General features: G+C 39.7%; 1 protein-coding gene across 1 annotated transcript in view; it reads left to right on the plus strand.

Moving 5' to 3' along the window:
* LOC109918944 (succinate--CoA ligase [ADP-forming] subunit beta, mitochondrial-like) overlaps positions 1–25896 on the plus strand; it is a 74607-nt gene that overhangs the window by 44679 nt on the left and 4032 nt on the right. Inside the window, exons 3-6 of the mRNA XM_048602534.1 lie at positions 1169–1307; positions 2642–2803; positions 8383–8525; positions 21023–21143. Of these exons, the coding sequence (XP_048458491.1) occupies positions 1169–1307; positions 2642–2803; positions 8383–8525; positions 21023–21143 (565 nt within the window). The remainder of the gene's footprint in view (positions 1–1168; positions 1308–2641; positions 2804–8382; positions 8526–21022; positions 21144–25896) is intronic.

A 25896-nucleotide genomic window follows, 5' to 3' on the forward strand; every position in this document is an offset into this window, starting at 1 on the left:
GAAGAATGGTCCAGACCCAAAACGTCAGCTTTCCTGCTCCTCTGATGCTGCTTGGCCTGCTGTGTTCATCCAGCTCTACACCTTGTTATCTCAGATTCTCCAGCATCGGCAGTTCCTACTATCTCTAAGCAGAAAATAATCTGAGATTACATTTTGCTGGCAGGGCTGTAGAACATTACAACCCTCCACTGGTGGGTTACAGAATGCAGAGAAAGAGAGAGTGGGTGATGGGTGGGGTGCTTTTTTATGATCCTGTGAAATTATTCATCATGAGTGTTGGCATCAAGCTGCATCACCAGGTCAGTGAAGGGCTTGACATTGATGGTGTTGCATTGGAACCAAGAAACATGCTATTTCTATTTCAGGTGGTGAGAGTGAAGTTTTTGTCAATAACTGTAAATATATGTCCTCTGGTTATTGACTGACTAGCCAACTTTTAATAGCCTTTCTCTACTCTTTTCAAAACAGCTCAATTTTGAAAATATTCTTTTGGCCAATTTTCCACACCCTTTCTAAGATCACAAATGACACTAAATGACAAGATAATCTTTTTCTTTGTCTTATGACTGAAGAATAAATGCTTATCAGGTCACTAAGAGAACATTTCCTACTACTCTTAGATTAGTGCTGTGGAAATTTTTATATCTATCTGAGGGGATAGGTAAGACTTTCGTTTTAACTTCACTGAAAGATGTCAGCTGACAGTACTACACTAAAACGGTTCTGTGACAAAGTCCTCTGGTATGAAATTTGAGCACACGAACTTCTGGTTCAGAAGCAAATGTTATCCCAGAAGCAATACAACAAACAATTTAGGATTATTTAGTTACTGATCAACCTGTTCGGAGATGTTATTACACACTGCTGGAGCAGGTGGGACTTGAGGGCCTACTGGTCCTGAGGTTCACTATCACTGCACCACAAGAACCCTTCACATTGACACAAAGTATCCTTTGCTTTTTCAGTATTTTCTAAATTGCTTGCTTTGGAACATGAGCTTTTTGCCCTCCAACTTGAGTCATTTTAAACTTAAATTTTTAACCTACTGCAAAATACTAAAATCACATGGGGTACACAGAACCAGACAGCTACTCCAGTTTTTGGCAAAGATTGTTTTAAAATGTTCATTAGTTCAATACTAATTTCACTGTTAACATCATTTTTCCAGCTTGCACAGAAAATGGGATTTCCCGATAATGTGATAGAAGATGCAGCAGACAATATGATCAAATTATACGAGCTGTTTATCAAATATGATGCCAGTATGGTTGAGATTAATCCCATGGTGGAAGATGCCTCTGGGATCGGTAATGTACAATGGCCTGATTTGATTTCAAATTTGCCTACTAATATTTACGAATTGGATGTTTATGCCAAGAAGGCTTGGTTGTTCCTTTAAACTGGTCTTTTCTGAATTCTTCTCCAGTGTTTTTGTGAGAGAAATAGTGGAGTACTATGAAGGTCCTGAGAAGTTAAGGAATGTTGTGGTTTCAAGGTGCAATTTTGTATCTAATACAACAGTGTTTTTGAAATGTACTGAGTATTATAATGATCTAAAATAGATTTTTTTATCAAATAGCCCAGTTTTAATGGTCTGATGTTGCTACAAAATCTCCAGGAACACTTTTCCATAGTGGAACTGCTCCTGTGACATAATGGTGCAAATTTCCAGGAAAAACTGGACCAATGTCATATTGACTGGATCTTCAGAGACTTAAAAGAACATATGTAAGGAGTTGATGTGCTGAGGTTTTCTAAACATGTAATTAGATGCTCACAGTTATTCTGATTCGTTCTGTATTTGCATTGCACGCAATGGTTGGTAATTTCATCAATTTTAAATGGAAGAGCCTCCAGCAAAGTAATATCATGAGCCAAGAACCAATGCCTTTACAACCAAATTCGACAAAGTCCTTGCATCAATCATTTCTGTACATTTAACATGATCATCTATTAGAGAAGCCATTGGAGATGTGTTTTGATAGATTGGGAAACAATTTACAACTTGTATCTATCTCCATGATTTAATCGTGATGGTAAATCACAATTAATGATTCATATCATTTATGTTGATGAACTGTGGACACATTTGTAGCAAAATGTGCACAACACCAAATGTAACCTTAGTTATTCTTTTTGCAGCGTACTTTTTTGTTGTGTGATATTGATGTTTTAGAAAAACAAGTTAATTTAAATCCATTTTTTCAATTGTCTCCCTATCCTTTAATACAGTGTTTTCATTTCCACATCTCCCATTTTTAAGATAAAAAAGCCAAGTATCCTGGGTATATCCACTGTTTGTACTTTCTACTATTCAAATAACATTCAGGGAAATATAGTTGAATACTAATGAGTGCTGGTAATGACTACAAGTGCACACAATACATTTAAATTGACAGTAAAATGATGGTACTGTTTTACCACTACTTTCCTCTGCGTGAGAGCTAATGCGGTTCTCATGATGCTTTTGCGTCATTGGACCCCTCATTAAATTTTTATGGATTGGCCTAAACTAATTGGCTATCATTTGACAGTTGACAACTCTACAATGCAAGCAATTATTAACTGTTGACAACCATTTATTAAAATTACCTATGTATTACTAATTCATTTTTCAGACGTAATTTCCTTTTGTTTGCAGTGATGTGCATGGATGCAAAGATCAACTTTGATTCTAATGCTGCCTATCGACAGAAGGATATTTTTGCCCAGCAGGATTGGAGTCAAGAAGATGAACAAGACAAGCAAGCAGCTGAGTTCAATCTCAATTACATTGGATTGGATGGAAACATTGGTTGTTTGGGTAAGAGATGAGGCTTGAATCCATCACTGATCAATTAATAGAATCAAATGAAAAAAAAAATAGCCAAATTATGTTTTAAAATTTATTATTGAACCCATTTTATGCAAACTTTTTAGTTTTTAATTCATCTTATTTGTGCATGCAAATGATCAGTTTCCTTTGGCAATCTAATGGCATCTAAGTGATCAATATTTAACTCTAAAATCCAAATAAATGCAGTCACAAATTGTGCATTATATTTTTTGCTAACTGCTGCTGTTGCTGGAAGGCTATGAGAGAAAGAAGAGCTCTATCACTGATTATCAATTAGTTCCCAAGTGAAAAGACAAGTTGATTTAATAGCCCAGAAAATAATGATAAAGTTCTCACTGTTTTTAAAGCACAAATCAAGTAGACATGTGCAGTTAAATCTGGAAGTTGCAGTCTAAGGTGTACTACTGCCCCATCAGCTTCGCAAGAATAGCATTCACTGCCTGGCTTAGTGCCATTTAAAAACATTAAAAGGTGTGATGCCTGTAATTGCGCCAACGGTATGATTAGGGCTTAGCCATTCCAGTCAAGATGTACTTCTAATATAGTTGATCAGTGGTAATTACTTCAAATCACCTCTATGCTTCTGAAAATTATATCTTCAAAGTTCAATTGTGATCTTTGTTCCTTTTTGCAGTCTCTTAGCCCAAACACTCTTTCTCTTAAAATGGCGATGGTAGATAGGCAATGACAAAGATGGAGGTACTGTGAAAATTATTAATATCATTCTGGCACAAAAATAAAATGGGAAACATAGCTAATAAGGGAAATTAGGGATAATATTAATTTCAAGGAAGAGCATACAAATTGGCGCAGTCCTGAGGATTAGGAGCAATATTAGACAAAGAGACTGATTAAGAGGAGGAGAATAGAGTATGAGAGTAGCCTTGCAGGAAACGTACAAAATGATAGTAAAAGCTTCCAGGTATGGGAAAAGAAAAACATTAATAAAGACGAATATGGGTCCCCTACAGTCAAGGGCACTAATAAGTGGCACGAGGTAGTTAAAGTAGAATAAATAGGATATATTGGATGAACACATGGCTTGGAGAGATGGTGCAAGAGGGAGGGTTTCAGATTCCTGGGGTATTAGGACCAGTTTTAGGGGAGTACACACTGGACAATTGCACTGGGTAGGACCGGAATTGATGTCCTAAGGGATGTATCTGTGAATGAGGTTGCAAGGGTTTAAGCTAAGATGGCAGGGGGATGGGAACCTATACTGGAAGACACATTTGATGGAAACAAGGAATAAAACAAAAGACATAATGGGGAAATAAGAAAGGTGATAAACACGGAATTCAAGGACTAGAATTGAGCAAGGCCACAGTGAATAGGAGTAAGAATGCTGAAAAGGCACGCCTTAAGGCCGTGTACCTTAATGCATTTGCACAAAATGAATGTATTAGTCATGCAGGTATTAAAGAAGATAGATGGTATGTCAGCTTTCATAGTGAGAGGATTTGAGTATAGGAGCAAGGATGTCTTGCTGCAACTAGACAAACCTTGGTGAGATCACATCTGAAGTATTGTGTTCAGTTTTGATCTCCTTGTCTGAGGAAGGGTTTAATGGCTATTGAGGGAGTGCAAGGGAACTTTACTAGATTAATTCCTGGGATGGCGGGACTGGATTGGTTAGGACTAAATTCACTTGTTTAGAAGAATGAGGTGGGATCTCATAGAAACTTATTCTAGCAGGATTAGAGGGGGTAAATGCGGGAACGATATTCTTATTGGCTGGGGAGTCCAGAGTCAGGGGCCACAGCCTAAGGATAAAAGCCTTTTAGGACTGAGATGAGCAATTTCTTCATCCAGACACTGGTGAGCCCGTGGAATTCTCTGCCACAAGAAGTGATTAAGGCTAAAACATTGAATGTTTTCAAGAAGGAGATGGATGTGTTTCTTAGGGCTAAAGGGATCAAAGGATATGGGGTGAAGGCAGAAACATGTACTGAGTTAGATGATCAGCCATGGTCATATTGAATGACAGAGCAGTCTCGAAGGGCTGAATGACCTACTCCTGATTCTATATATGTTTCTAATTTGCTCTATATCTAAATTGACATATAGTTCACTTTCCTATCTTACATTTCGTGGTTCAGACTATATGCCTAATTAACAAATCTTCAACCTGTTTAAGAAGATACACATTTGAAGGTGCTTTTTGAATGCCCCACTAACAGCAAATTACCGCATTAAACCCCATGGAAAATCTATGGGCAGGTGTAAGGAATGACAACTAAAAGGATCAGATTTTGGCAGGTGAAGGGCTGACTGAACGGACAAGATGATACAGAAATACAGGACAAGCTTTTTGCCACAGAGGTCAACACCAAAACTAACATATATGTTAGCTAATGAATAGAGAAATGCATTATTATTGGGAAACACAAATAAGAGCTAAATGTGCAACATGATGAGGAAAGATCTGTGGATTGGCAAAATGAGGTAAAGATGTGGAAGGCCAGAAAAGCAATGCAACTCCTGAAGGTGGACCTGGATGCGAATATGGGAAAAGATTGTAAACTTGCAAATGGAATTCTAGTCACAGCAGAGGCAGGTCTTGTTGTGATGGTCCAGAATGAAATAGGAGCGTGAGTAGAGATTGTAGTTTGTTGAGAACAAGGACTATGGCATGGCTTGGGAGTATGATGAGAAACAGAACCTCTTATAATTGAGAAGTTTTCTGTGGTTACAAACAAATCAGCAGATAAATTGGTGAAAGTGCCAAACAAAAGCAGTTGAATAGCTGTATAGAATTTGGTGTGTACACAGATACTGGGGGACAACTAGCCTTTCAAACAGATAGATACACACAGAAAAGGTGCTGCCTGATGGGATATAGGATTAAAAGCAAACTAAAGGTGTGGCGTTTAAAAGATAAACGTGTTGATCAGGATGTTAGAGTGGATTCCTTTATGCAGGTTAAGTGATCTTGAGGATCTTCTTAGCTATTTCAGCAACATTCTCCTGGAATTTAAGTTAATTGAAGTGTTAACTGCATCCCAATATGTTAGGCCAGGTCCTCAAATAAAGATGATATTTGCTTCCAGGAAAGAAACGCATCTGTTTAATTGTCCAATCAGAAATCTTAACTGGTTGTGTACTCGGACTAGACCTGATGCTAGTTATGACTCATTGGAACGGAGTACTATGATGAAACATGCTAGTTTTGAGGCTGTCTTAATGGCAAATAAAACATTAATGAAACTAAATACAGAAAGAATTCACACTCCAGTTTCTAGCCTTGGGTGACCCAGAAGATATGAAGTTTGTGCTCTTTTCTGATGCAGCTCATGCCAGTCTTCCAGATGGCCTATTAGGTGCTGCAGGGTTTATTGTATCCTTGATGGAAAACAAAAAATCACAGTTAAAAATAACCCAGCTGCTAAACATTAATACCACTAGAAGCTTGAAGAGCTGAAGTAGATCATTTAGCTCCTTGAGACCCTAACCCACAATTCTAGATCATGGCTGATCATTGACCTCAATGCCATATTCCGGCATTATCCCCACATCTCTTGATGTCACTAGTAACTAGAAATCTTTCAATCACTGTTTCAAACTTATTTAATGACTGAGCTTCCACAGCTGAGGTATAAAATTGTGACTGAGGTGGTTCCTCCTCATCTCAGTCCTGAATGGTTTGCCTTTTATGCTGAAACTGTGCACCTTGGTTTAGACAGGGGAAAGCTCCTTTCTGCATTTACTTTGCCCATCCTTTAAAAAAAATTGTAACTTTCTATGACATCTCCTTTCATTCTTTTAAACTGGATAATACAGGCCCAGTCTCCTCATAGGACCTGTTCCACAATCCCAGGAATCTGTCTAGTTAACCTTCATTGCACACCCTCTATAGCAAGTATATTTTATTTTAGGCAACATGACTAGAACTGCACACAATACCCCATGGGTGGTCTCATCATTTTAGAACTACTCTGCACCTTCACTCCTTCCACAATAACCTACACTTATTCACATTATATTTCATCTGCCATGCTCTTGCCCACTTATTCAGCCTGTCTAAAATCCCTTGAAGCCCTATCCTCCTCACAGTTTACATTTCCACCAAGTTTTGTATCATCTGCCAAACTTAAATGTTACGGTTGGCACCCATTCTCAAATTATTGATCTAGATTGTGAACAACTGGGTTCCAAGCACTGAACTTGCAGCACAGCATGCCAGCACAAGAATGACCCATTTATTCCTACTCTGAGTTAGCCTTGTTAATCAATCCTAAAATCATGTTAGTATGTTACCCCCAATCCCACACACTTTCATTTTGTTCACTAACCTCTGTATGCGAGTTTATCAAAAACCTCGCAAAAATCCAAATATATGATGTCTGCTAGTTTCCTCTTTAACAACTCTCCAGTAACATCAAAATAACTCTTGTGGGTTTGTTAAACATTATTTATCTTTCACAAATCCATATTGACTTTGTCTAACACAGAAAACACTTTCTAAATATCCTGGAATCACGTCCTTTATAATAGCTTCTAGATTTTCTCTGTTATCAACATCAGTCTAACAAGTCTGTTGTTCCTCTTTTTCTCCTTTCCTGTTCTTAAACAATATAGGCACTGATGCAGAATTAATAGAATTTTGAAAGATAATCACTAATCCGCCTACTGTCTCTATAGCCATCTCTTTCAATGCTCTAGTGTGAAAATCATCTAGTCCCTGGGATAGAGATAGTAGGAACTGCAGATGCTGGAAAATCTGAGATAACAAGGTGTAAAGCTGGACAAACACAGCAGGCCAAGCAGCATCATAGGAGCAGGAAGGCTGACGTCACTTTCAGTCCTGATAACTTCTCCAATATGACTTTCTTTTTTACTAATTTCTTTAAGTTCCACGATCTTCCAGACCCCTTGATCTGAATTACTATACAGCGGCTTCTTGTGGTTTCCTCTGAAGACAGAGACACATTACTTATTTAGCTTGTCTGCCATTTCTTTGTTTCTTATTATAAAGTATCCTGTCTCTGCCCATAATAGAACCATATTTGTCTTTGTTAATTTTTTTTATACGTTCATTGGGTGTGGGCTTTTCCGGCTGGGTTAGCAATACTTATCCATTTCTAATCACATGGTGGCAGCAGTGTACCATGTACAAGTTGCATTGTAACAATTCCATGCTCCTCAGATAGCATCTTTCAAATCCACAACCATTACCATCTGGAAGGACAAGGACGGTAAAATATGGGAACACCACCACTTGCAATTTGCTCTCCAAGATATTCACCATTCTGACCTGGAAATAGATCTCCTTTCCTCCAGTAATAGTGTTGGTAGTGTTAGTAGTGGGTGGACCTACATCAGAAAAATTGCAGCAGTTCAAGAGCAGCTTGCTCCCACCTTGTCAAGAGCAACCAAGAATGGGTTACAAGCACTGGCCCAACCAATAAAGCCCACTTCTCATGAATTAATTTTTAAAAAATATGTAGAAGCTTTTACAATCTAATTTTGTTTCTTGCTACTTTACAAGCTTATTTTGATTTATTAAAAGTCTTAGTTGTATTACTGGTGGGTGTTTTATTTTTCAGTCAATGGTGCAGGGCTAGCTATGGCTACAATGGATATCATAAAGCTTCATGGAGGTAGCCCTGCCAACTTTCTCGATGTAGGTGGTGGAGCAACAACTCATCAAGTAAAAGAAGCCTTTAAACTTATAACCTCAAACAGAAATGTGAGTGGTGTTGAATTGTGATTCTAACTGCTCTTCCATTCCTTTAGTCATCTAAGCAGTTCTATTTTTTTCATGCACTTTTCCAGTGCACAAGTCACTGAGCAAACAAGGTTGGACAGGGAGCCTGTGTAACCCAAACTGCCAATGCTCATAGATAATTATGAATGCATGAGACTCATTTTATACATGTATCCCACTCCCTTCTGAAATTTGGAATATTAGTAAGGTCAAACTGCTTTGTAACCATTTACGGGTTGGTTCAAGTAAAGTGCAGCACACAGGAACATCCATGGGATGTGTTGTGAAATCTGCAATTTAACAAGTGTCAAAATGTGGGTGTTAGGCCAGACTAAGCCGTGTGCTTTCTGTGCCATAAGTTTGTTCATTTTAAAAGTCTACTTGGCTTTCAACTTTATTAATTAGAAAAGGCTGAATCCTCTGAGCAATTAGTTTTAAATACAACCTGATCTTTCTGTGAATGGAAGTTTGTTTTTATTGAATTGCATGTTCATTGCAACTCCTTTTTTGTACAAAGAAAGGAAGAGAGAACGCCAATGTTGCAATTCTCTGGATTGTACAAAAATAAGTGAGAGGATGAAGACATTCTTGTGAGCTTTATCCATTACATGTAAGCATTCAGTACCTGAGAGCAGAAAGGTGTCAGGTGCCGTTTTTAATCCATGTTGATAGGAATGCAGGATCAATCTGTGTTGGATTTCGCATAACCTTCTGAAACCCATCCCCTCACATTTTAGGCAGGGACTCAAGTTTGATTCTGCAGATAAAGTCAGACATGCAGCATGCAGTAGCTGCAGCTGATAAGAGATTAAATAGATATGCATCAATCAAATAGGCTTTATTTTGCCCACTATTCTGTTACCCAGATTCTTCCAGCAATATCTCCACCGAACTAGATATACCTCAGAAACTCTTTGCTGCAGCTGTCGCTATTGGTGCCATTTGTATGCAGGGTGAAATTTTCAATAAGTATTAAAAAATGTGCCTGTTTGCCCCAAGGTTGACATCGTTGAATCTGTTCTCAGTGTTGGAATATTTGTTGTTGCTGAAAGCATTGCTTTGTCCGTATCCTGACAAATACATACATGGAACATTGTTAAACCCTCTTTAACTGCTGACTAAAGGAATGCTTACATTTTTATCTTTCCATAGATCTTGGGATGAGTGATATTAAATTTTGCTCATTGAACCTTGCACGTACTAATAGCGAAAGTTCAACCAACATCATCAAAACCAGATAGGGCATTATCTTCTGATGAAGTCTCACTAGACTTGAAATGTTAACCCTGCTTCCTTCCCACTGACGCTGCCAGACCAGCTGAGTTTCTCCAGCAGTTTCTGTTTTTGTTTCAGTTCTTCATCCACGGTACTTAGTTTTATTTTAGGGAATTATATTTTACTGTTTGTGGAATCTTGCTTTGCCAAATTAGTTGCCAGGTTTCTTCATTGTACAACAGTTACCAAAGTTCAACAAGTGCTTTACTGGGCCTTGATGTTCGGATTTTCTCAGTAATGTCTCTATCCGTCTTTTATTTGAGAAAACTGCTCCATGCCTGTTTACTACAAGTACCTCTGAAGAGATATGATGTATTACAGAAAAGGCTTCTGGCCCAAAGTATTTCATGTCACTTTTCAATCTCCCTTTCTGCCCCTTTTCAAAACAGAATCCCAATGTTCTTTGTAAATTTTGGTACGGCTGCCTACATTACACCATATTCTTTTACTAACAATCTGCGATTATGACTTTCAATCCACAGCAATGATCATTTTGTACCTGTGTCTCAAATTCAAATCAAACTTTTTCATAATAACATAACAAATAGGAGTAGTGTACTTAGCCCATAGAGCCTGCTGTGCCATTCAGTGAGATCTTGACTGATTCTCTGCTTGAACACCACTTTGCAACATTATCCCTTAATATTTTTAATATAGAAATCTATCAATCTCAATGTTGAACATAATCACAATCTTCTGGAACAGGGAATTCCAAAGATTCACCACCCTCTGAGTGAAGAAATTTCTCCTTATCTCAATCCTAAAATGGCCTACCCCTTATACTGAGACTGTGCCTCCTGTTTCCCAGTAAGGCAGATATCCGTCCTGCATCCATCGTGTTGATCACTGTAAGTTTTTTTTTTAATGCTTGAACGAGATGGCTTCTTGTTCTTCTAAACTTCAGAAGATGGAATTGTGTGTTACAAAAAACTAGTCTAAATCTATAATAGCCCCACTTTCCAGCACTTGGCCCAAAGCCATTGAATGTTATGACATTTCAAGTGCTCGACCAAGGTTTTGAGGTTTTTCTTGGGCAGTGCATTCTTGACCCCACCACCCTTTGGGTGGAAAAACATCCTCAAATACCCTATTACCTCCTGCCTTTCAACTTAAAAGTGTGCCCCTTTGTTATTTACCCTTCATCTGCTTCTTAACCACCCAGTCCATGCCTGTCATAATCCTATACATCTCTTCATCTCACTTCTCGACCTTCTCTGCTCCAAAGAAAACAATCTAGGCTTATCCAGCCTATCTTCATAGCTAAACTGCTGTTTCTAAGGCAACATCGTGATATTGCTCCTCTGCACCCCCTCCAGGGCAAACACATCCTTCCTACAGTATGGTGACCAGAACTACATACAGTACTCCATCTGTGGCTTAATCAAAGTTCTATACAGCTGCAACATAAGCTTCCTGCTGTAATAATCTATGATGAAGGCAAATGTCCTGTATGTCGTTTTAACTACCCTATTAGCCTGCCCTGCCACTTTCAGGGATTTGTGGACAAGTACCCCAAGATCCCTCTGTTCTTCTAAGCTTCCTAGTGTCCTATCATTGATTGAGTTCTCCCTTGTCTTGTTACTTCTTCCAAAGTGAATCACCTCATATTTATCCGGGTTACTAATCTTTCACTAATCTGCCCAGCTGACCAATCTGTTTATATCTCCTGTAGCCTAAGACCTTCTTCCTCACTGTCAACCACCTGGCCAATCTTTGCATCACCATTGTGCCCCCCTACATTCTCAACTACATTGTTTATATTTATCACAAACAATAAGGGACCAGCATTGATCCCTGTGGTGTGCTACTGGACACTGCCCTCCAGTCACACAAACAGCCTTTTACCAACATCCTCTGGCTCCAGCCATTAAACCAATTTTGGATCCAACTTGCCAGGTTACCCTGGATCCCAAGCGATTTTGACTTCTTTATCAGTCTCCCATGTGTGACCTCGTCAGAGGCCTCGCTGAAATCCATATAAACGACCACAACTGAACTACCCTCATTTACATGTGTCATCACTGCCTCAAAAAATTCAACCAAATTTGTTAGGCATGGCCTCAACAAAAGCCATCCTGACTAATCCTGATCAAACTTTGCCTCACTGAATGGAGATTAACTCTCTCAGAATTTTCTTCAGTAGTTTCCCTAGCACTGATACAAGACTTGCTGCTTTGTAATTTTATCTCTACCACCCTTCTTGATAAGTGCAGTCATGTTAGCTATCCTCCAGTCCTCTGCCATCTCCTTTGTGACTAGACAGGAATTAAAAATTTGAATCAGGTCCTTGGTAATATCTCCCAAATCTCCCACAGCAGTCTGGGATACAGCTGATGTGGACCTGCGTATTTGTCCACAATTAAGCCAAAACCTCAGTACCTCCTCACCCCTCATATCAGTATGCTGAAGAACCTCACAGTCCAGCTTCCTGATTCCTTTACTTTAATCATCCTCCTCCTGAGTGAAGACAGGATGTGAAATACTTGTTTGACATTTCACCAGTGTCCTCTGGCTCTATACCCAGATTTGGTGCCTAATATGGGCCCAACTCTTTCCCTGGTTATTTCCTTTCTCCTTGATATACTTGTAGAATATCTTGCAAATCTCCCTAATCTTGTCTGCTGGTGCTTTTTCATGCCCCTCTTTACTCTCCTCATTGCTTTCTTAAGCTCCCCCATGCACATTCTATCCTCCACTATGACCTCCATTGATTTGCTCCTTTTGTATCCATTATACACATTTCTTTTCCTTTTTATCGAGTTCTGAATGTTCCTAGACATCCAGGCTTCTCTGGTCTTGTTGCTTCTCCATTTCACCCTGAATAAATTGGGCCCGTACACTCTGCAGTTCTGTTTTGAACGCATGTAGATGGACCTACAAGGATTAGTGCAGTGCTGAACCTAATCTGGGGAGTGAGGCTGGACAGTTGTTCAAGGGCAATGGGAGACCATTTTAGTGATAGTGACCACAATGCCATACTTTTTAAGTTTGTTATGAAAAAGGAAAATGCTCTGCAAAGAGGGGTTTTGGATTGGAGCGTGTAGGCAGATATTGTTAAAATAGGGCAGGATCTGGCCAAAGTAGACTGGAACAGCTACTTGAGGGGAAATCCTAAAGGTTATAACTTTAGGATAAGGCATAGCAGATTTAAGTCAGAGATAAGGAGGATTTACACCTCTCTAAAGGTACTGAATCTATGAATTTCACTATAGCAGAGTGCTGTGGATGCTGGTACACTGAATAAATTTAAGGAAGGCATGGACAGATCTTTAATGATTTGAAGGTTTATGGAGAACAAAAACAGAAGTTGCTGGAAAAGCTCAGCAGGTCTGGCAGCATCTGTGAAGAAAAATCAGAGTTAACATTTCAGATCCAGTGACTGTTCCTCAAATGATGGTAGCTAGGAAAAAGTCAGTTTATATGTAGAAGATAGGGTGGGGGCAGGCAGCAAGGAGTAAACATTTGTTGCGCATAGACCCCAAAGAGAGAGAAGAACAGTTGGACAGACAAAGGAGTGGATAACAATCTGGCTAGGAGCATGAATAGCTGTTAATGGAGACTGTTAGTGGCTAACAATAGACTATGTGATAACAAGGTTTGGTCTGCGGGCAGGGGGCTAGGACATGGGAGAGTTCATGCCCTAAAATTATTGAACTCGATATTGAGTCCGGAGGGCTGCAGGATCCCCAAGTGGAAAATGAGGTGTTGTTCTTCCAGCTTGTGCTGAGCTTTGCTGGAACACTGCAGCAAGCCTGAGACAGAGATATTGGCCAGGGAACAGGGTGGTGTGTTAAAGTGGCAGGCAACTCGAAGCTCAGGGTCTTTTTTTGCAGGCAAAACATAGATGTCAACCAGTCTACGCTTTGTTTCGCAAATGCAGTAGACCAGATTATGGGAAGTGCAGGTAAAGTGCTGCTTCACCTGGAAAGTACGTTTGGACCTTTGGATACTGGTGAGGGAGGAGGTAAATGGGCAGGTGTTACAGCTTTGGCAGTTGCAGGGGAAAGTGCCCTGGGGCTGTGGGGTGCTGTTGGGAGTGAAGGAAGTGTGAACCAGGGTGTCCCGGAGGGAATGGTCCCTGCGGTAGAGCAGGCAGTAAAGTAGAATTGAGGTGAGATGAGATGAGATCAGATATGACTTATGGAGTACAGGCTGTAAAGTGGAATTGAGGTGAGATGAGATCAGACATGATCTTATCGAATTGCGGAGCAGGCTCAAGGGGCTGAATTGCTTCTTCATGCTCCTAGGTTCTTATGTTCTGTGTGAATGGAACAGAAGCACCTTGTCATGAAGTACAGTGAAATTAGCTTGCACCGTTGTGCAGATGTAAAATGCTTATAATGTAGTTTATTTAGTTGTAGATTACATTCAAAGCAGACACACCAGCAGCAGTTCTGTTTTAAACAACAAACCACCTAAAATTCTTTAGCACCTGCTGATCCTCAGGCATTTGAAAGTACATAGAGACGACAAACATTAATTTTTCCTTACCGAACAGTAATTGAACTGATTGATTCTGGGCATTGTTTACTGTTAGATTTTATGCCCTGCAAGAAGACAGACCATAATGGCATAGCTCTAACTTGGCAGCAGACTCAAAAAAAAAAGCGTGTAACACTATTTCATTGTAATACAATATTTCACCTGATTTACGGATCATATACTGGACTTGAGGTTCTTAGTGTGAATAGCCCTTCATTGAAATTCTTTATTGTCTTTAAAAAAAATCACTCCTTATGTCCACCTCAAAAAAGTGAAAATAGAAAAACCTGTTAATTTACTATTTTAATGCAGTATTTCATGGTTATTGTTTATCTTGAGATATTTTTGTTGAATTCTGCATTTAGGTCATAGGAATCTATTTAATCGGGGTAATCAGTTAATGGTAGTTAGGTTAAATTTATTGCAAAATTGTAGTTGAAGCACACATGACCTTTGTCATTTTCAATCATGCTATGGATATATCAATGAATCTGATTCTATTCCTTTAAGATTTTAATGACCTGTTTCTATTAAAATGTTTTGAATCTTTATGTTCTTTGTTTGGTTATATAAAATAAGTAATATCTTAAATATATTTGAATAATGTATTAGGATAACGGGGCTCTTCTGAGACATCAAAAACAATTATTCAAATGGATATCATACTGTGCTTTAGGACTGAGGGAACAGATGGAACTGGATTTCCCAAAAATGGAAAAGGAGTATCAGGCAAAATAAATCAGACCTTCTTTTCAAAAGGAATGAATCATAAATGGAATAATCCATTCAACAAAATTAAAGAGTTCCACTCGATCATGTCCTAATATTAATAAATTAGCAATGTATGGGAAAGGTAGACCTCTAATTATATGACATTTTATCATCCATAAACAAAGAAAGTGCTTAATGTAAGCTATGTTTTGAAACACAAGGCCATAAAGAGTTTTTCCAACTGTGGTACACTATTTGACAATATAGTGACACTCATTACTGTGTCAAGGTTAAAATTAGTAAAATGCCCAAATTACAAATATCTTGTCTGAAGGGAGAAGGAACACAGAATATCAATGAACAGAGACGCATCATGTGACAGCAAAGGAAGTAAGACACAGTTAGTTCAGCTTTGTTGGGTGCCATGAGAGGTAAGGCAAGGCTGGATGGTTTTTACTATAATACCAGGAGTATAATAGGCAAGATTGATGAATTAATGGCATGGATTGATACATGGAAATATGATATTGTTGCCATCACAGAAACGTGGTTGAGGGAAGAACTGGACTGTTAACTCAACATTCCAGGGTATAGAATCTTTAGGCAAGACAGAGGAGGGTGTAAAAAGGGTGGACGTGTAGCACTATTAATTAAGGAGTCAATTGCTGTAATAAAGAGAGATGTTATCTTGGAAGGGTCCTCAAACGAGGCTTTGTTGGGAGAAATTAGGAATGTTAAGGCGGCAGCTACTTTTTTGGGAGTGTATTTATAGATCCCCAAAGAGTCAGCAGGAAATAGAGGAGCAAGTACATAAACAGTTCACAGAGGTGTGTAAGAGTAATATTGAGGTAATTATACTAGGGGATTTCAACTTTCCCAACATAAATTGGAATAGTCATAGTATTAAGGGTTTAGATGGGGTGGATTTCTTGAAATGTATCCAGGGGAGGTTTTTGTATTAATACATTGAAGACCAACAAAGGATGGCGCAGTTCTGGATCTGGTTCTAGAGAAAGAAGCCGGACAGATGTTTGTGGTAGTGGGGCAGCATTTAGGCAGTACCGAATACAACACAGTATGGTTCTAATTTGTTCTGGACAAGGATAAAGATGGCCTGCAAAAGACCGCCTTGGACTGAGGGAAAGCAGATTTTATTCAAATAAACCAGGATCTGGCCACAGTAGACTGGGAAGAGCTCCTTGCGGGTAAGTCTACAGCGGAGCAATGGCGGGGGCAGTCAAAAGGGGCTGGGGAGAGTACAGGTCCGATATGTACCCTTTAGAGGGAAATATAAGACCAATAAGTTCAGAGATATCCAGGACAGTTCAGGACTGGATAAAGAAGAGGAATAGGGGTTTTAGCAAGTCCAAAGGAAGCAATTCAGCTCCAGCCCTAGAGGAATACAAAAGGTGCAGGAGGGAACTTAAGAAAGCAATTAGAAGAGTAAAAAGGGGGAATGAAAAAGGACTTGCAAACAGTATTAGGGAGAATTCTAAGATATCTTGTAAATACATTAAAGGGAAGAGGTTAACCAGGGAAACAGTAGGGTCCATTAGGGATCAAAGGGTGCAACTTCTGTGTGAAGCTGCAGGATATTGGAAAGGCGTTGAATGGATTCTCCTCTTTGGTCTTTACTCTGGAAAAGGAGAACATAGGTACAGAATTCAGGAAAAGGAACTTGCAAAGTTCCACATAGGAAATGGGAGGCCTTATGGGCTTAAAAACAGACAAATTCCCTGGCCTAGATTAATTGCATCCCAGGATGCTGTGGGAGGCAAGGCAGGAAATTGCCGGGGCTCTGACACAAATTTTTAATTCCTCTCTGACCACAAGGGAAGTGCCAGAGGACTGGAGGACAGCTAATGTGGTTCCAATTTAAGGGGAATGGTAGAGATGAACCAGAGATTACAGACCGGTGAGTCTCACATCAGTAGTAGGGAAACTATTGGAGAAAATTCTGAAAGAGCAAATTGGGTCAATTAGGGAAAGTCAGCATGGCTTTGTCAGTGGGAGGTCATGTCTAACAACTTTGTTAGAATTTTCTGAAAGTGTGATCAAGTGTGTGGATGAGGGAAATTCAGTTGATGTAGTTTATATGGATTTTAGCAAAACTTTTGACAAGGTCCCACATGGCAGACTGATTGAGAAAATTAAAGCACATGGAATTGAGGGAAACTTAGTAAGAAAGGGTAGTGGTGGAAAGCTGTTTGAGTGATTGGAGGCCGGTGTCCTGCAGTGTACCACAAGGATCAGTACTGGGACTCTTAGTGATTGTTATATACATAAATGATATACATGAAAATGTGAGGGGAATGATAAGCAAATTTGCAGATGACACCAAGATTGATAGAATGATTAAAAACAAAAAGGATGGTTGTATATTACAAGAAAATATAGATGGGTTGGTCAGATGGCTCGACTCATGGCAGGTGGTATTTAACCCTGATGAGTGTGGAGTGATGCACTTTGGAAGAAAAAACAAAATGAGGGAGTATTTAATGAATGACAGGACACTGGGAGGAGCTTAGAGGAACAGAGGGTTCTTGGGGTAATTATTCACAGATCCCTGAAGTCGGCAGAGCATGTGGTTAGGGTAGTTAAGGCATATAGGACACCTGCTTTCATCAGTCGTGGTGTAGAATGGAAGTTAAGAGGTAATGTTGGAGTTGTACAGAGCATTGTTCAGGCCATGACTGGAGTACTGCATGCAGTTCTGGTTGCCTCATTACAGGAAGGATGTGATAGCACTGGAGGGAGTACAGAGGAGGTTCACCAAGATGTTGCCTGGGATAGAGAAATTGAGCTAAAAGAAGACTTGATAGGCTTGAATTGTTTTCTTTGAGGCAGAGAAGACTGAGGGCGGACATGATCAAAAGATTATGAGGGGTATGGACAAGATGAATAGAGAGCAGCACTTCCCCTTGGTTGAGGGGTCAATCATGAGAGGGCATAGTTTTAGGGTTATGGGCAAGAGATTCGGAGAGGATTTGGGAAAAATCTTTTACGTTCAGCGAGTGGTGGGAATCTGGAATGCACTGCTTGGGAAGGCAGTGGAGACTGGAGACCTTACAACCTTTAAAAAATATTTACATGATACTTCAGATATCATAACATTCAAGGATCTGGGACAAGTGCAGGAAATTGGGAGTAGTGCACTTTTAGTGGTAGTTATGTTGGTGCAGACCCAATGGGTGGAAGGGCCTTTTCTGTGCTGTATGAATCTATGAATCACCTGTTTTCCTGAGGATTACCTTTGGTTTCTATTGTAAACTGCTCTATATTAGTAATAGTAATAGTATTTGTGTGAGTAGCTGGTTGTCGTCGTCTTGCTCTGTGTTGTATTTTGCCAAATTTTCTGAAAGAAACCTGTTGTTTTACAGGTAAAGCATTTTTTAATAAGTGGGCACTGCTGGTGCTGTGCAGTTTCCTTTCTCCATAATGCTGGCATCAACTTTTGAGACTTGCTGTCTGTCCTAATCTATAAGTGGCTTCTCATGTGTATCTTTGTGGTTTTGTACTTTAGAAGGTAACTGGATTATGCAGATCTCCTGTGAGAAGATGATCCCCTTTTAGGATCGATCTGTGCTGTTTTCAGACTTGTTTTCAGACTTCACTCACTGTCTGAAGGGACTCTGTACAGTCATATCTTTTTTTTTTGACAAATAAATTTGACAAATACCCATGAACAATTCCAACAACAATTCTAATGTGTTAAGAACTCTGACTTTAAATCTCCATAAATCACATTTTTCTACCAATCTTAGAGATCATAAATGAAATCATCCTTGGATTCCCCTGGATGCTGAACACTTCTATTAAATCTTAGTCTTTCAAGAATTTTGTTTATTCTGACATTTAAGGTATTTTGCAAAGGCTTACAGAGTTCATCAAAATTATCTGTTTTCACTTGCGATTCTGATTTAATATCGGTTTCGATGCAATTCTGTATCTTGAGAATTGTTTTCTCCAAATGTCCTATTCAATGTTTATTTGGCCTATTTCTGAAACTAAATCTTCCTGATAATATTACTTCTGTTGCTATGTCTTCTAAATATTTATTTTTCTTTCTTTGAAGGCTCTTAATTCTGCCGTATAACAATGCTGTTACAGTATACTGAAAGCTTTACCCATGCTTTTGCAGCCAAAAAGGATTCTTGTGCTCTGCAAGTAAAGTGGAGGATTCCTACCTTCAAGTGAAATAGATGATTTTTGCCTTTTTTGTGGCTTCTCCAGATGAATCCCTCTAATCACAGCCTTAATAAACAATTCCTCGTTCCTTATTACTTTACTGAGTGAATCCTGCTGCCTGTGGCTTTATTAAATGACTCTTATTCTCTTAATGGCTTTACAAAATGAGTCCTGATCTTTGTAGCTTTATAGATTCTTTTAGCGGATTTCCCCAGACAATGCTCACGGTCTGAGACGCTGTTTAAAGTTCCCATTGGTTTCTACTTTTTTCCTGGATGAATTCTGCTATGTGCGGTTTCAATAAATGCTTCCTACCTTTTGTTGTAAGTAATGGATGTTTCACCTTTTCTGCAGCTTCAATAGTCAAATATTTGAAGAAGACAGAAATTCCCAGCAGTAAGGGAGATGATCAGGGTTCCCATGTGCATTCCTTTTAAGAATTCAACATACCAAACACCTCAATATTTTATATTTCACAGTTAATAGCAATGCAATGGTACTGTAGGATAAGCAGTTTCAGAAAATACACTTATACTTCATCAATGGACTGAGTCTAGTTAGACATATTTTTGATCCCAATTTAGTGAAAATAATCAGTCACTCATTCAGGGTGGTGCTTCTCACACTGTTAGTTGGATTTGATGAGACGTGCCTAATGTGAATGTTAGTATCACATGTTTTCTTTCCCTTCACAATTTTTAAAATATAAATTGTTTCCTTGAAATTTAAACAGTTTGTGTTTGCAAGAAAACAGCAGTTGCTGGATACCTTTAAAGGTATGAAGGGATTTTATAGACTAGGTATAGAGATGATTCCATTTTTGAAACCAAAATTAGGATCCATAAATAAAGATGGTCACTAACAAATCCATTAAGAAATTTGGGAGAAACATGTTTATCCAAAGAATGGTTAAAGTATGAAACCTGTTACCACGAGTAGTCATTGACATGAATCTCACAGATGATTTTGAGGGAAAGCTGGTTAACACTGGGGGTGAAAAGAATGGAAAGAAATTATTAGGGTTAGATGAAAGTGAATCAGACAATGCTGCATGATGAGTAAACTCCAGCACAGATCATTTGGGCTAGATGGCTAATTTCTGTGTAATGCGTTCAGTTTAAAACTGTAAAGGACAGCCCTTTGTTGTGAAGGACACATATTGACCCTGTTTGCTTCAAAACATAGAACTTTTGCTTTGTCTTGAATGGCCAGTGGCAGTTTTGACAATAACACAATGAGCCAAGTTTTTGACTCGCTGTGGGTTTACACTTGGCATCATGGATTGCCTGCTCATTATAGAAACTATTCTGTATTTATTTGTATTAATGTTAATTGAAATGAAAATTAATTCCTACAATGAGTAGGTTCTATAAATCTGAATTTAAAACAATATGCTGTAAACACTCAGTTGGGTCAGGCAGCAGTGTTTAAATATCATGGAAAAAGACATGATTTATTTACCCATAATCTGGACAAGATGAATGTAGCAACTACAGCTTGAAATTTAGTAAACCGGAATCAAATAATAGACAATCTCAATCAGGTCATCCTCACCTGTATTTTCGACTGATTTTATAGAGGTAGTTGTATAGTTTTGTGCTTCCAGTAAGAGATTATGCCCTTCTGGGGAGTAAATGCCTTTATTTCTGATATGCTATATACAAGAAGACAAATCTTAGTGCTGGAAGGTGTTACCAATTCATGCAGTGTAATTGATCTTATTGACAAGTAAATAAGGAAGTACTTTTGATTTAATTACACTGATTTTGCTCTTTACCCAGGCAGTTATATTGTTACTTTAAAATGGACCCTTCTTTCTCTAGGTACTTGCTGTTCTGGTAAATATATTTGGTGGCATCATGCGCTGCGATGTAATTGCTAAAGGTATTATTCTGGCTGTGGAGAACTTGGATTTGAAGATTCCAATAGTTGTGAGATTGCAAGGTAAGCATGGTGGTTTCCATTAACTGAACTATGGAAAGGTGTTTGTCTTTGCTCTGTTGCTTTCCACTTAACCTCTCTCTAACTAGGAGAGCTGCACTTCGTTGCATCACTGCACTGTTGCATCAATGAGTGACCACCGTTAGAAGTTCATGTAGTAAATGCGCTCCCAGTACATTTAACTTCAATCATATTTTCCCTACTCCGTGTCTCACAGCCCATAGTCATTGCTGGATGTTGCAGCTGGTAGTTTTTTTGAAGTTGGTGATTGCTGTTCAGTGGAATGCTATTATCAACAGCAACTATTTGTATTTATATAGTGCCTATGAGATAATAAAGCATTTATTTCTAAGTGCTTCATAGGAGCAGTATAAAGCAAAATTACTGGATAAGGTAAATACGGACAACATGGCAGATGGCTAAGAGCTTTTTCAAAGAAGTAGATTTTTAAAATTCATTCTCAACGTGTGAGCGTCATTAACATTTATTGCCCGTCACTAATTGCTCTTGAGAAAGCAGTGGCAAGGTACATGTCTGGTGTAGGTACACCCACAGTGCTGTTAGGGAGGGAGTTTCAGGATTTTGACTCATTCACAGTGAAGGAATGGTGATTATCAGTTCCAAGTAAGAACAGTATGTGACTTAGAGGGGGACTTGTTGGTGATAGCTCTACCACTCTTCTTCTTCACAGTGGTAGACGTTGCTTTTTTGAAAGGCATTATTGCAGGAGCCTTGTAGAGCTGCTGCAGTTCATCTTGTAGATAGAAACATTCTATGGTAGCATCACAGGTGCGGTCATTTAGCCTGCCACATCTTTGTCTGTTCTTTGCAAGAGCAACTTGGCTGTTACCACTCTCCCTTTGTTTTTCCCCTTTTAAATACCATTGGTTTTGCTTCACCATGATCTGAAGCTGTGAGATTGCCACATTTCACATCATTTCCACCAGCCTTTTGAACCTTTTCAAGTGTCCTCACAGTTGACTCCCATGTTTTGGCATTTGCATATTTTGAAATTGTGCCTTGCACATAAAAATCAAGGTCTTTAAGATCCATCAAGGAAAGCAGAGGTCTAATACTGACCCCTGGGGATCTCCACTATATACTGTTTTCCACTCTAAGAACTAACTGTTCACCACCACTCTCTTTCACCTGTAGTCTGCCCACGTTATATCCTGCTGCTAATGCCCCCTTTATTCCAGGGGTTTTAAATCGACCAAAAAGCCTGGCATGTGGCACTTTATCAATGTCTTTTGGAAGTCCATGCACCCACATATCAACTGCATTGTACCCATCAACACTTTCAGTGATTTCAGCAAAAAATCGCAATTAAGTTAGACAATATGGTATACTCACTGCTGTGCACCAGTGGTGAAGGGAGTGAACATTCAAGGTGGTGGATGGGTGTCAGTCAAGCAGGTAGTTTTGTCTTGGGTGGTTGTGTTTATTTCTCTGAAAACGCACTGAGGTGAATGTAAAATATTTCACCTGAGCAGCACTACAGAGTTTGTGTCATATTTTTAATTTCACTGAGACATTTTCTGCTTTCTAAGAATCCTTTTCCATCAAACATTTGGAATATTGAAAATTTACTGCTTTTTTTTCCCTTTACTAATTCTTTATTTTTGCAAATTACTTCTATTGTTATTTCTGCATAATCTCAAATTGTAGTTTTACTGCTTTCTGTAAGTTTTAAACCTTTTCCTTTTTCTTCTCTGTCCACAAATATTTTCGTTTTCTAATAAGTCAAGCTACATTTGCCCAACTCACCCATGTTCTCTTGCAATATAATTACTGACTTATGTTAAGCTACAGTTTTTGGCTACTGCCCAGCATCATCTTGTCCAAATCTCAGTTCACTTCTTTGTATATGAGGTTTCAACACGTCAACTGTGTCAGCAACTAGTTGACTGATAGCTCACTCAAAAATCACTTATCGCTTAGTGCTGGGTTTTACAAGAAAACCTCCCAAGTTGCTTATCTGACTCAGAAAAAGGCCTCAATTGTCATATCCTTTGTTCCAGGTTGCAGGGAGGTGGGATGAAGCTGGACATGCTGAATCCAAAGCGCAATGTTGACAGCCACACAGGAGACGAAGTGTTGAGGCCAGCTGGTTAATGTTTTGAATCTAATATGACTCTTCTTTATTTTAGAACTCCAGTATCTGCAACAGTTCACTTTTATTTACGAGGCATTATTTGATTTTAGGCTCTTTAGCTCTCACCTCCTGCACCCACCATTCCAACTCATCGGCTCATGCCCCCACCATGTGACTTCAGTGGCCCCCAAATGCCCCCCACCAAAGGATGCCTCTGTGCACCTCCCTATGGACCTTATAACTCCAAAGCCAACGTGTGCTCCCCCACAAAGCCCTATGCCATCTCATGTCTTCCACTACCTACATGGCCTCATATAGTTCTCATGCCAATTATACCATTCACCTATGTCCCTACAACCCATTGCCCCTTATTGCCCCTATAAAAATTCATGACTTCCAAATATCCTCAAAGTTCCACATACCCACCATGCTAACTAACTTGGTTTCCATGAAGGACAAACATCGGGGCTCATGAGGAGATAAAACCAAAACAAAGTTCTCAACATTTAATACAGATTTCAGTACACAGACTTGATTTTAAGAATATTCCATATGAGACCCCATTCATAGCTTTTAATTTCCCACAAAGGGTGGTTCATACGTGAAATGAACTGTCAGAGGAAGTGATATATGCAGATACAGTTGCAACATTTAAAAGACATTTGGACAGCTACACAAATAGGAAAGATTTAGAGCAATATGGGCAAAATGCAGGCAATGGGATTAGTTTAGTTTGGGAAACTTGGTTGGCATGGACAAGTTGGACCGAAGGGTCTGCTTCTGTGCTGCATGACTCTATGACTGTATGACTCTGAGTGTTCAGTTTCTTATAAAAGCAAGCAATTCTGCACATAACCCAAGTCATAGACGGCTAATCCTTCAATAGGCCTCTAACCTATTGAAAACTATAACATTGCAAACTAAGAATCCCTGCTGAGATAATTGTAGGTTTTGAAAGTCAGCCAACACTTCACAAAAAGCCCATGAGGAAAGATCAACAAATAACTATTGAACAAAAACAAAAGTTGCTGGAAAGGCTCAGCAGGTCTGGCAGCATCTGTAGAATAATCAGAGTTAAGGTTCCGGGTTCAGTGACCTTCCTCAGAATTGATGGTAGCTGGGAAAATATCAGTTTATATACAGAAGAAAGGGTGGGAGGAGGGGTTAAGGAGTAAATTATAGGTGGGGATAGAGCCCAAAGAGAGAGAAGAGCAGTTGGATGGACAAAGGAGTTGATAACGATATGGCTAGGAGGGTGAATAGCTGTTAAATGGGGACTGTTAGTGACTAACAATAGGTAGTGTGCAATGGCAGACTATGTGATAACAATGCTTGATGTGTGGGGTTGGGGGCTAGGACGTTGGAGAGTTTAGGCCCTAAAATTATTGAACTCAATATTGAGTCCGGTGGGCCGCAGGGTCCCCAAGTAGAAAATGAGATGTTGTTCTTCCAGCTTCCACTGTGTTTCATTGGAACACTGCAGCAAGCCTGAGACGGAGATGTTGCCCAGAGAACAGGGTGATGTGTTAAAGTGGCAGGCAACTGTAAGCTCATGGTCTTTTTTGCAGGCAGAAAGTAGATGTTCTGCAAAGCGGTCACCCAGTCTATGCTTCATTTCCCAAATGTAGATGAGACCACATAGTGAGCAGTGAATGCAGTGGACTAGATTGTGGGAAATGCAGGCAAAGTGTTGCTTCACCTAGAAGGTATGTTAGGGCCCTTGGATAGTGGGGAGGGAGGAGGTAAATGTGCAGGTGTTACACCTTTGGTCGTTGCAGGGGAAGGTGCCATGGGGCTGTTGTGGCAGTGGGGTTGTTGGGAGTGAAGGAAAAGTGGTCCAGGGTGTTCTGGAGGAAACGGTCCCGTGGAAGGCGGACAAGGGAGGGGTGGGGATATGTGTCTGGTGGTGGCATCTCACTATCTTCTGGATGTGGATGCTGGTGGGATAGTAGGTAAGGACAAGGGGAACCCTATCACTGTTGTGGGAGGGAAGACAAAGGGTGAGGGCGGAAGTGTTGGAGATGGGTCAGACCCTGTTGAGGAAGATAGACATTTTGGAGGCTCTCTTGTCGAAGTTGGCCTCATCTGAACGTATGTGATGGAGACAGAGGAGCTGGCAGAATGGAATGGAGTCTTCACAGGAAGCAGGGTGCGAGGATAAATAGTCCAGGTAGCTGTGGGAGTTGATGGGTTTATAGTGGATATTAGTGGACAGTCTGTCCTCCGAAATGGAAACAGAGATGTCAAGCAAGGGAAGGGAGGAGTCCGAGACCAACCAGGTGAAAGTGAAGGCCGGGTGGAAATTGGAAGCAAAATCGATGAACTTTTCCAATCGCGGACAAGAGGGGAAGCAGCACCGATGGTATCATCAGTATATGGGAGAAAGAGTTATGGGTGGGGACGGGAATAGGACTGGAACAAGGAATGTTCCACATACCCCAAAAAGAGACAGGCATAACTGGGGCCCCTTGTGGGTACCCATGGCAACCCCTCTGACCTGAAGAAAATGAGAGAAGTTAAAAGATCATCAGGCGCCATTTCTGCCACCTCCAGTGAGATGCCACCACCAGACACATTCTCCTCCCCTCCCTTGTCTGCTTTCTGCAGGGACCATTCCCTTCGGGACACCTTCTTTCACTGTCAACGACGCCGCACCTCCCC

The sequence above is a fragment of the Rhincodon typus genome, chromosome 11, assembly GCF_021869965.1.
Source record: "Rhincodon typus isolate 14 chromosome 11, sRhiTyp1.1, whole genome shotgun sequence".
NCBI lineage: Eukaryota > Metazoa > Chordata > Chondrichthyes > Orectolobiformes > Rhincodontidae > Rhincodon > Rhincodon typus.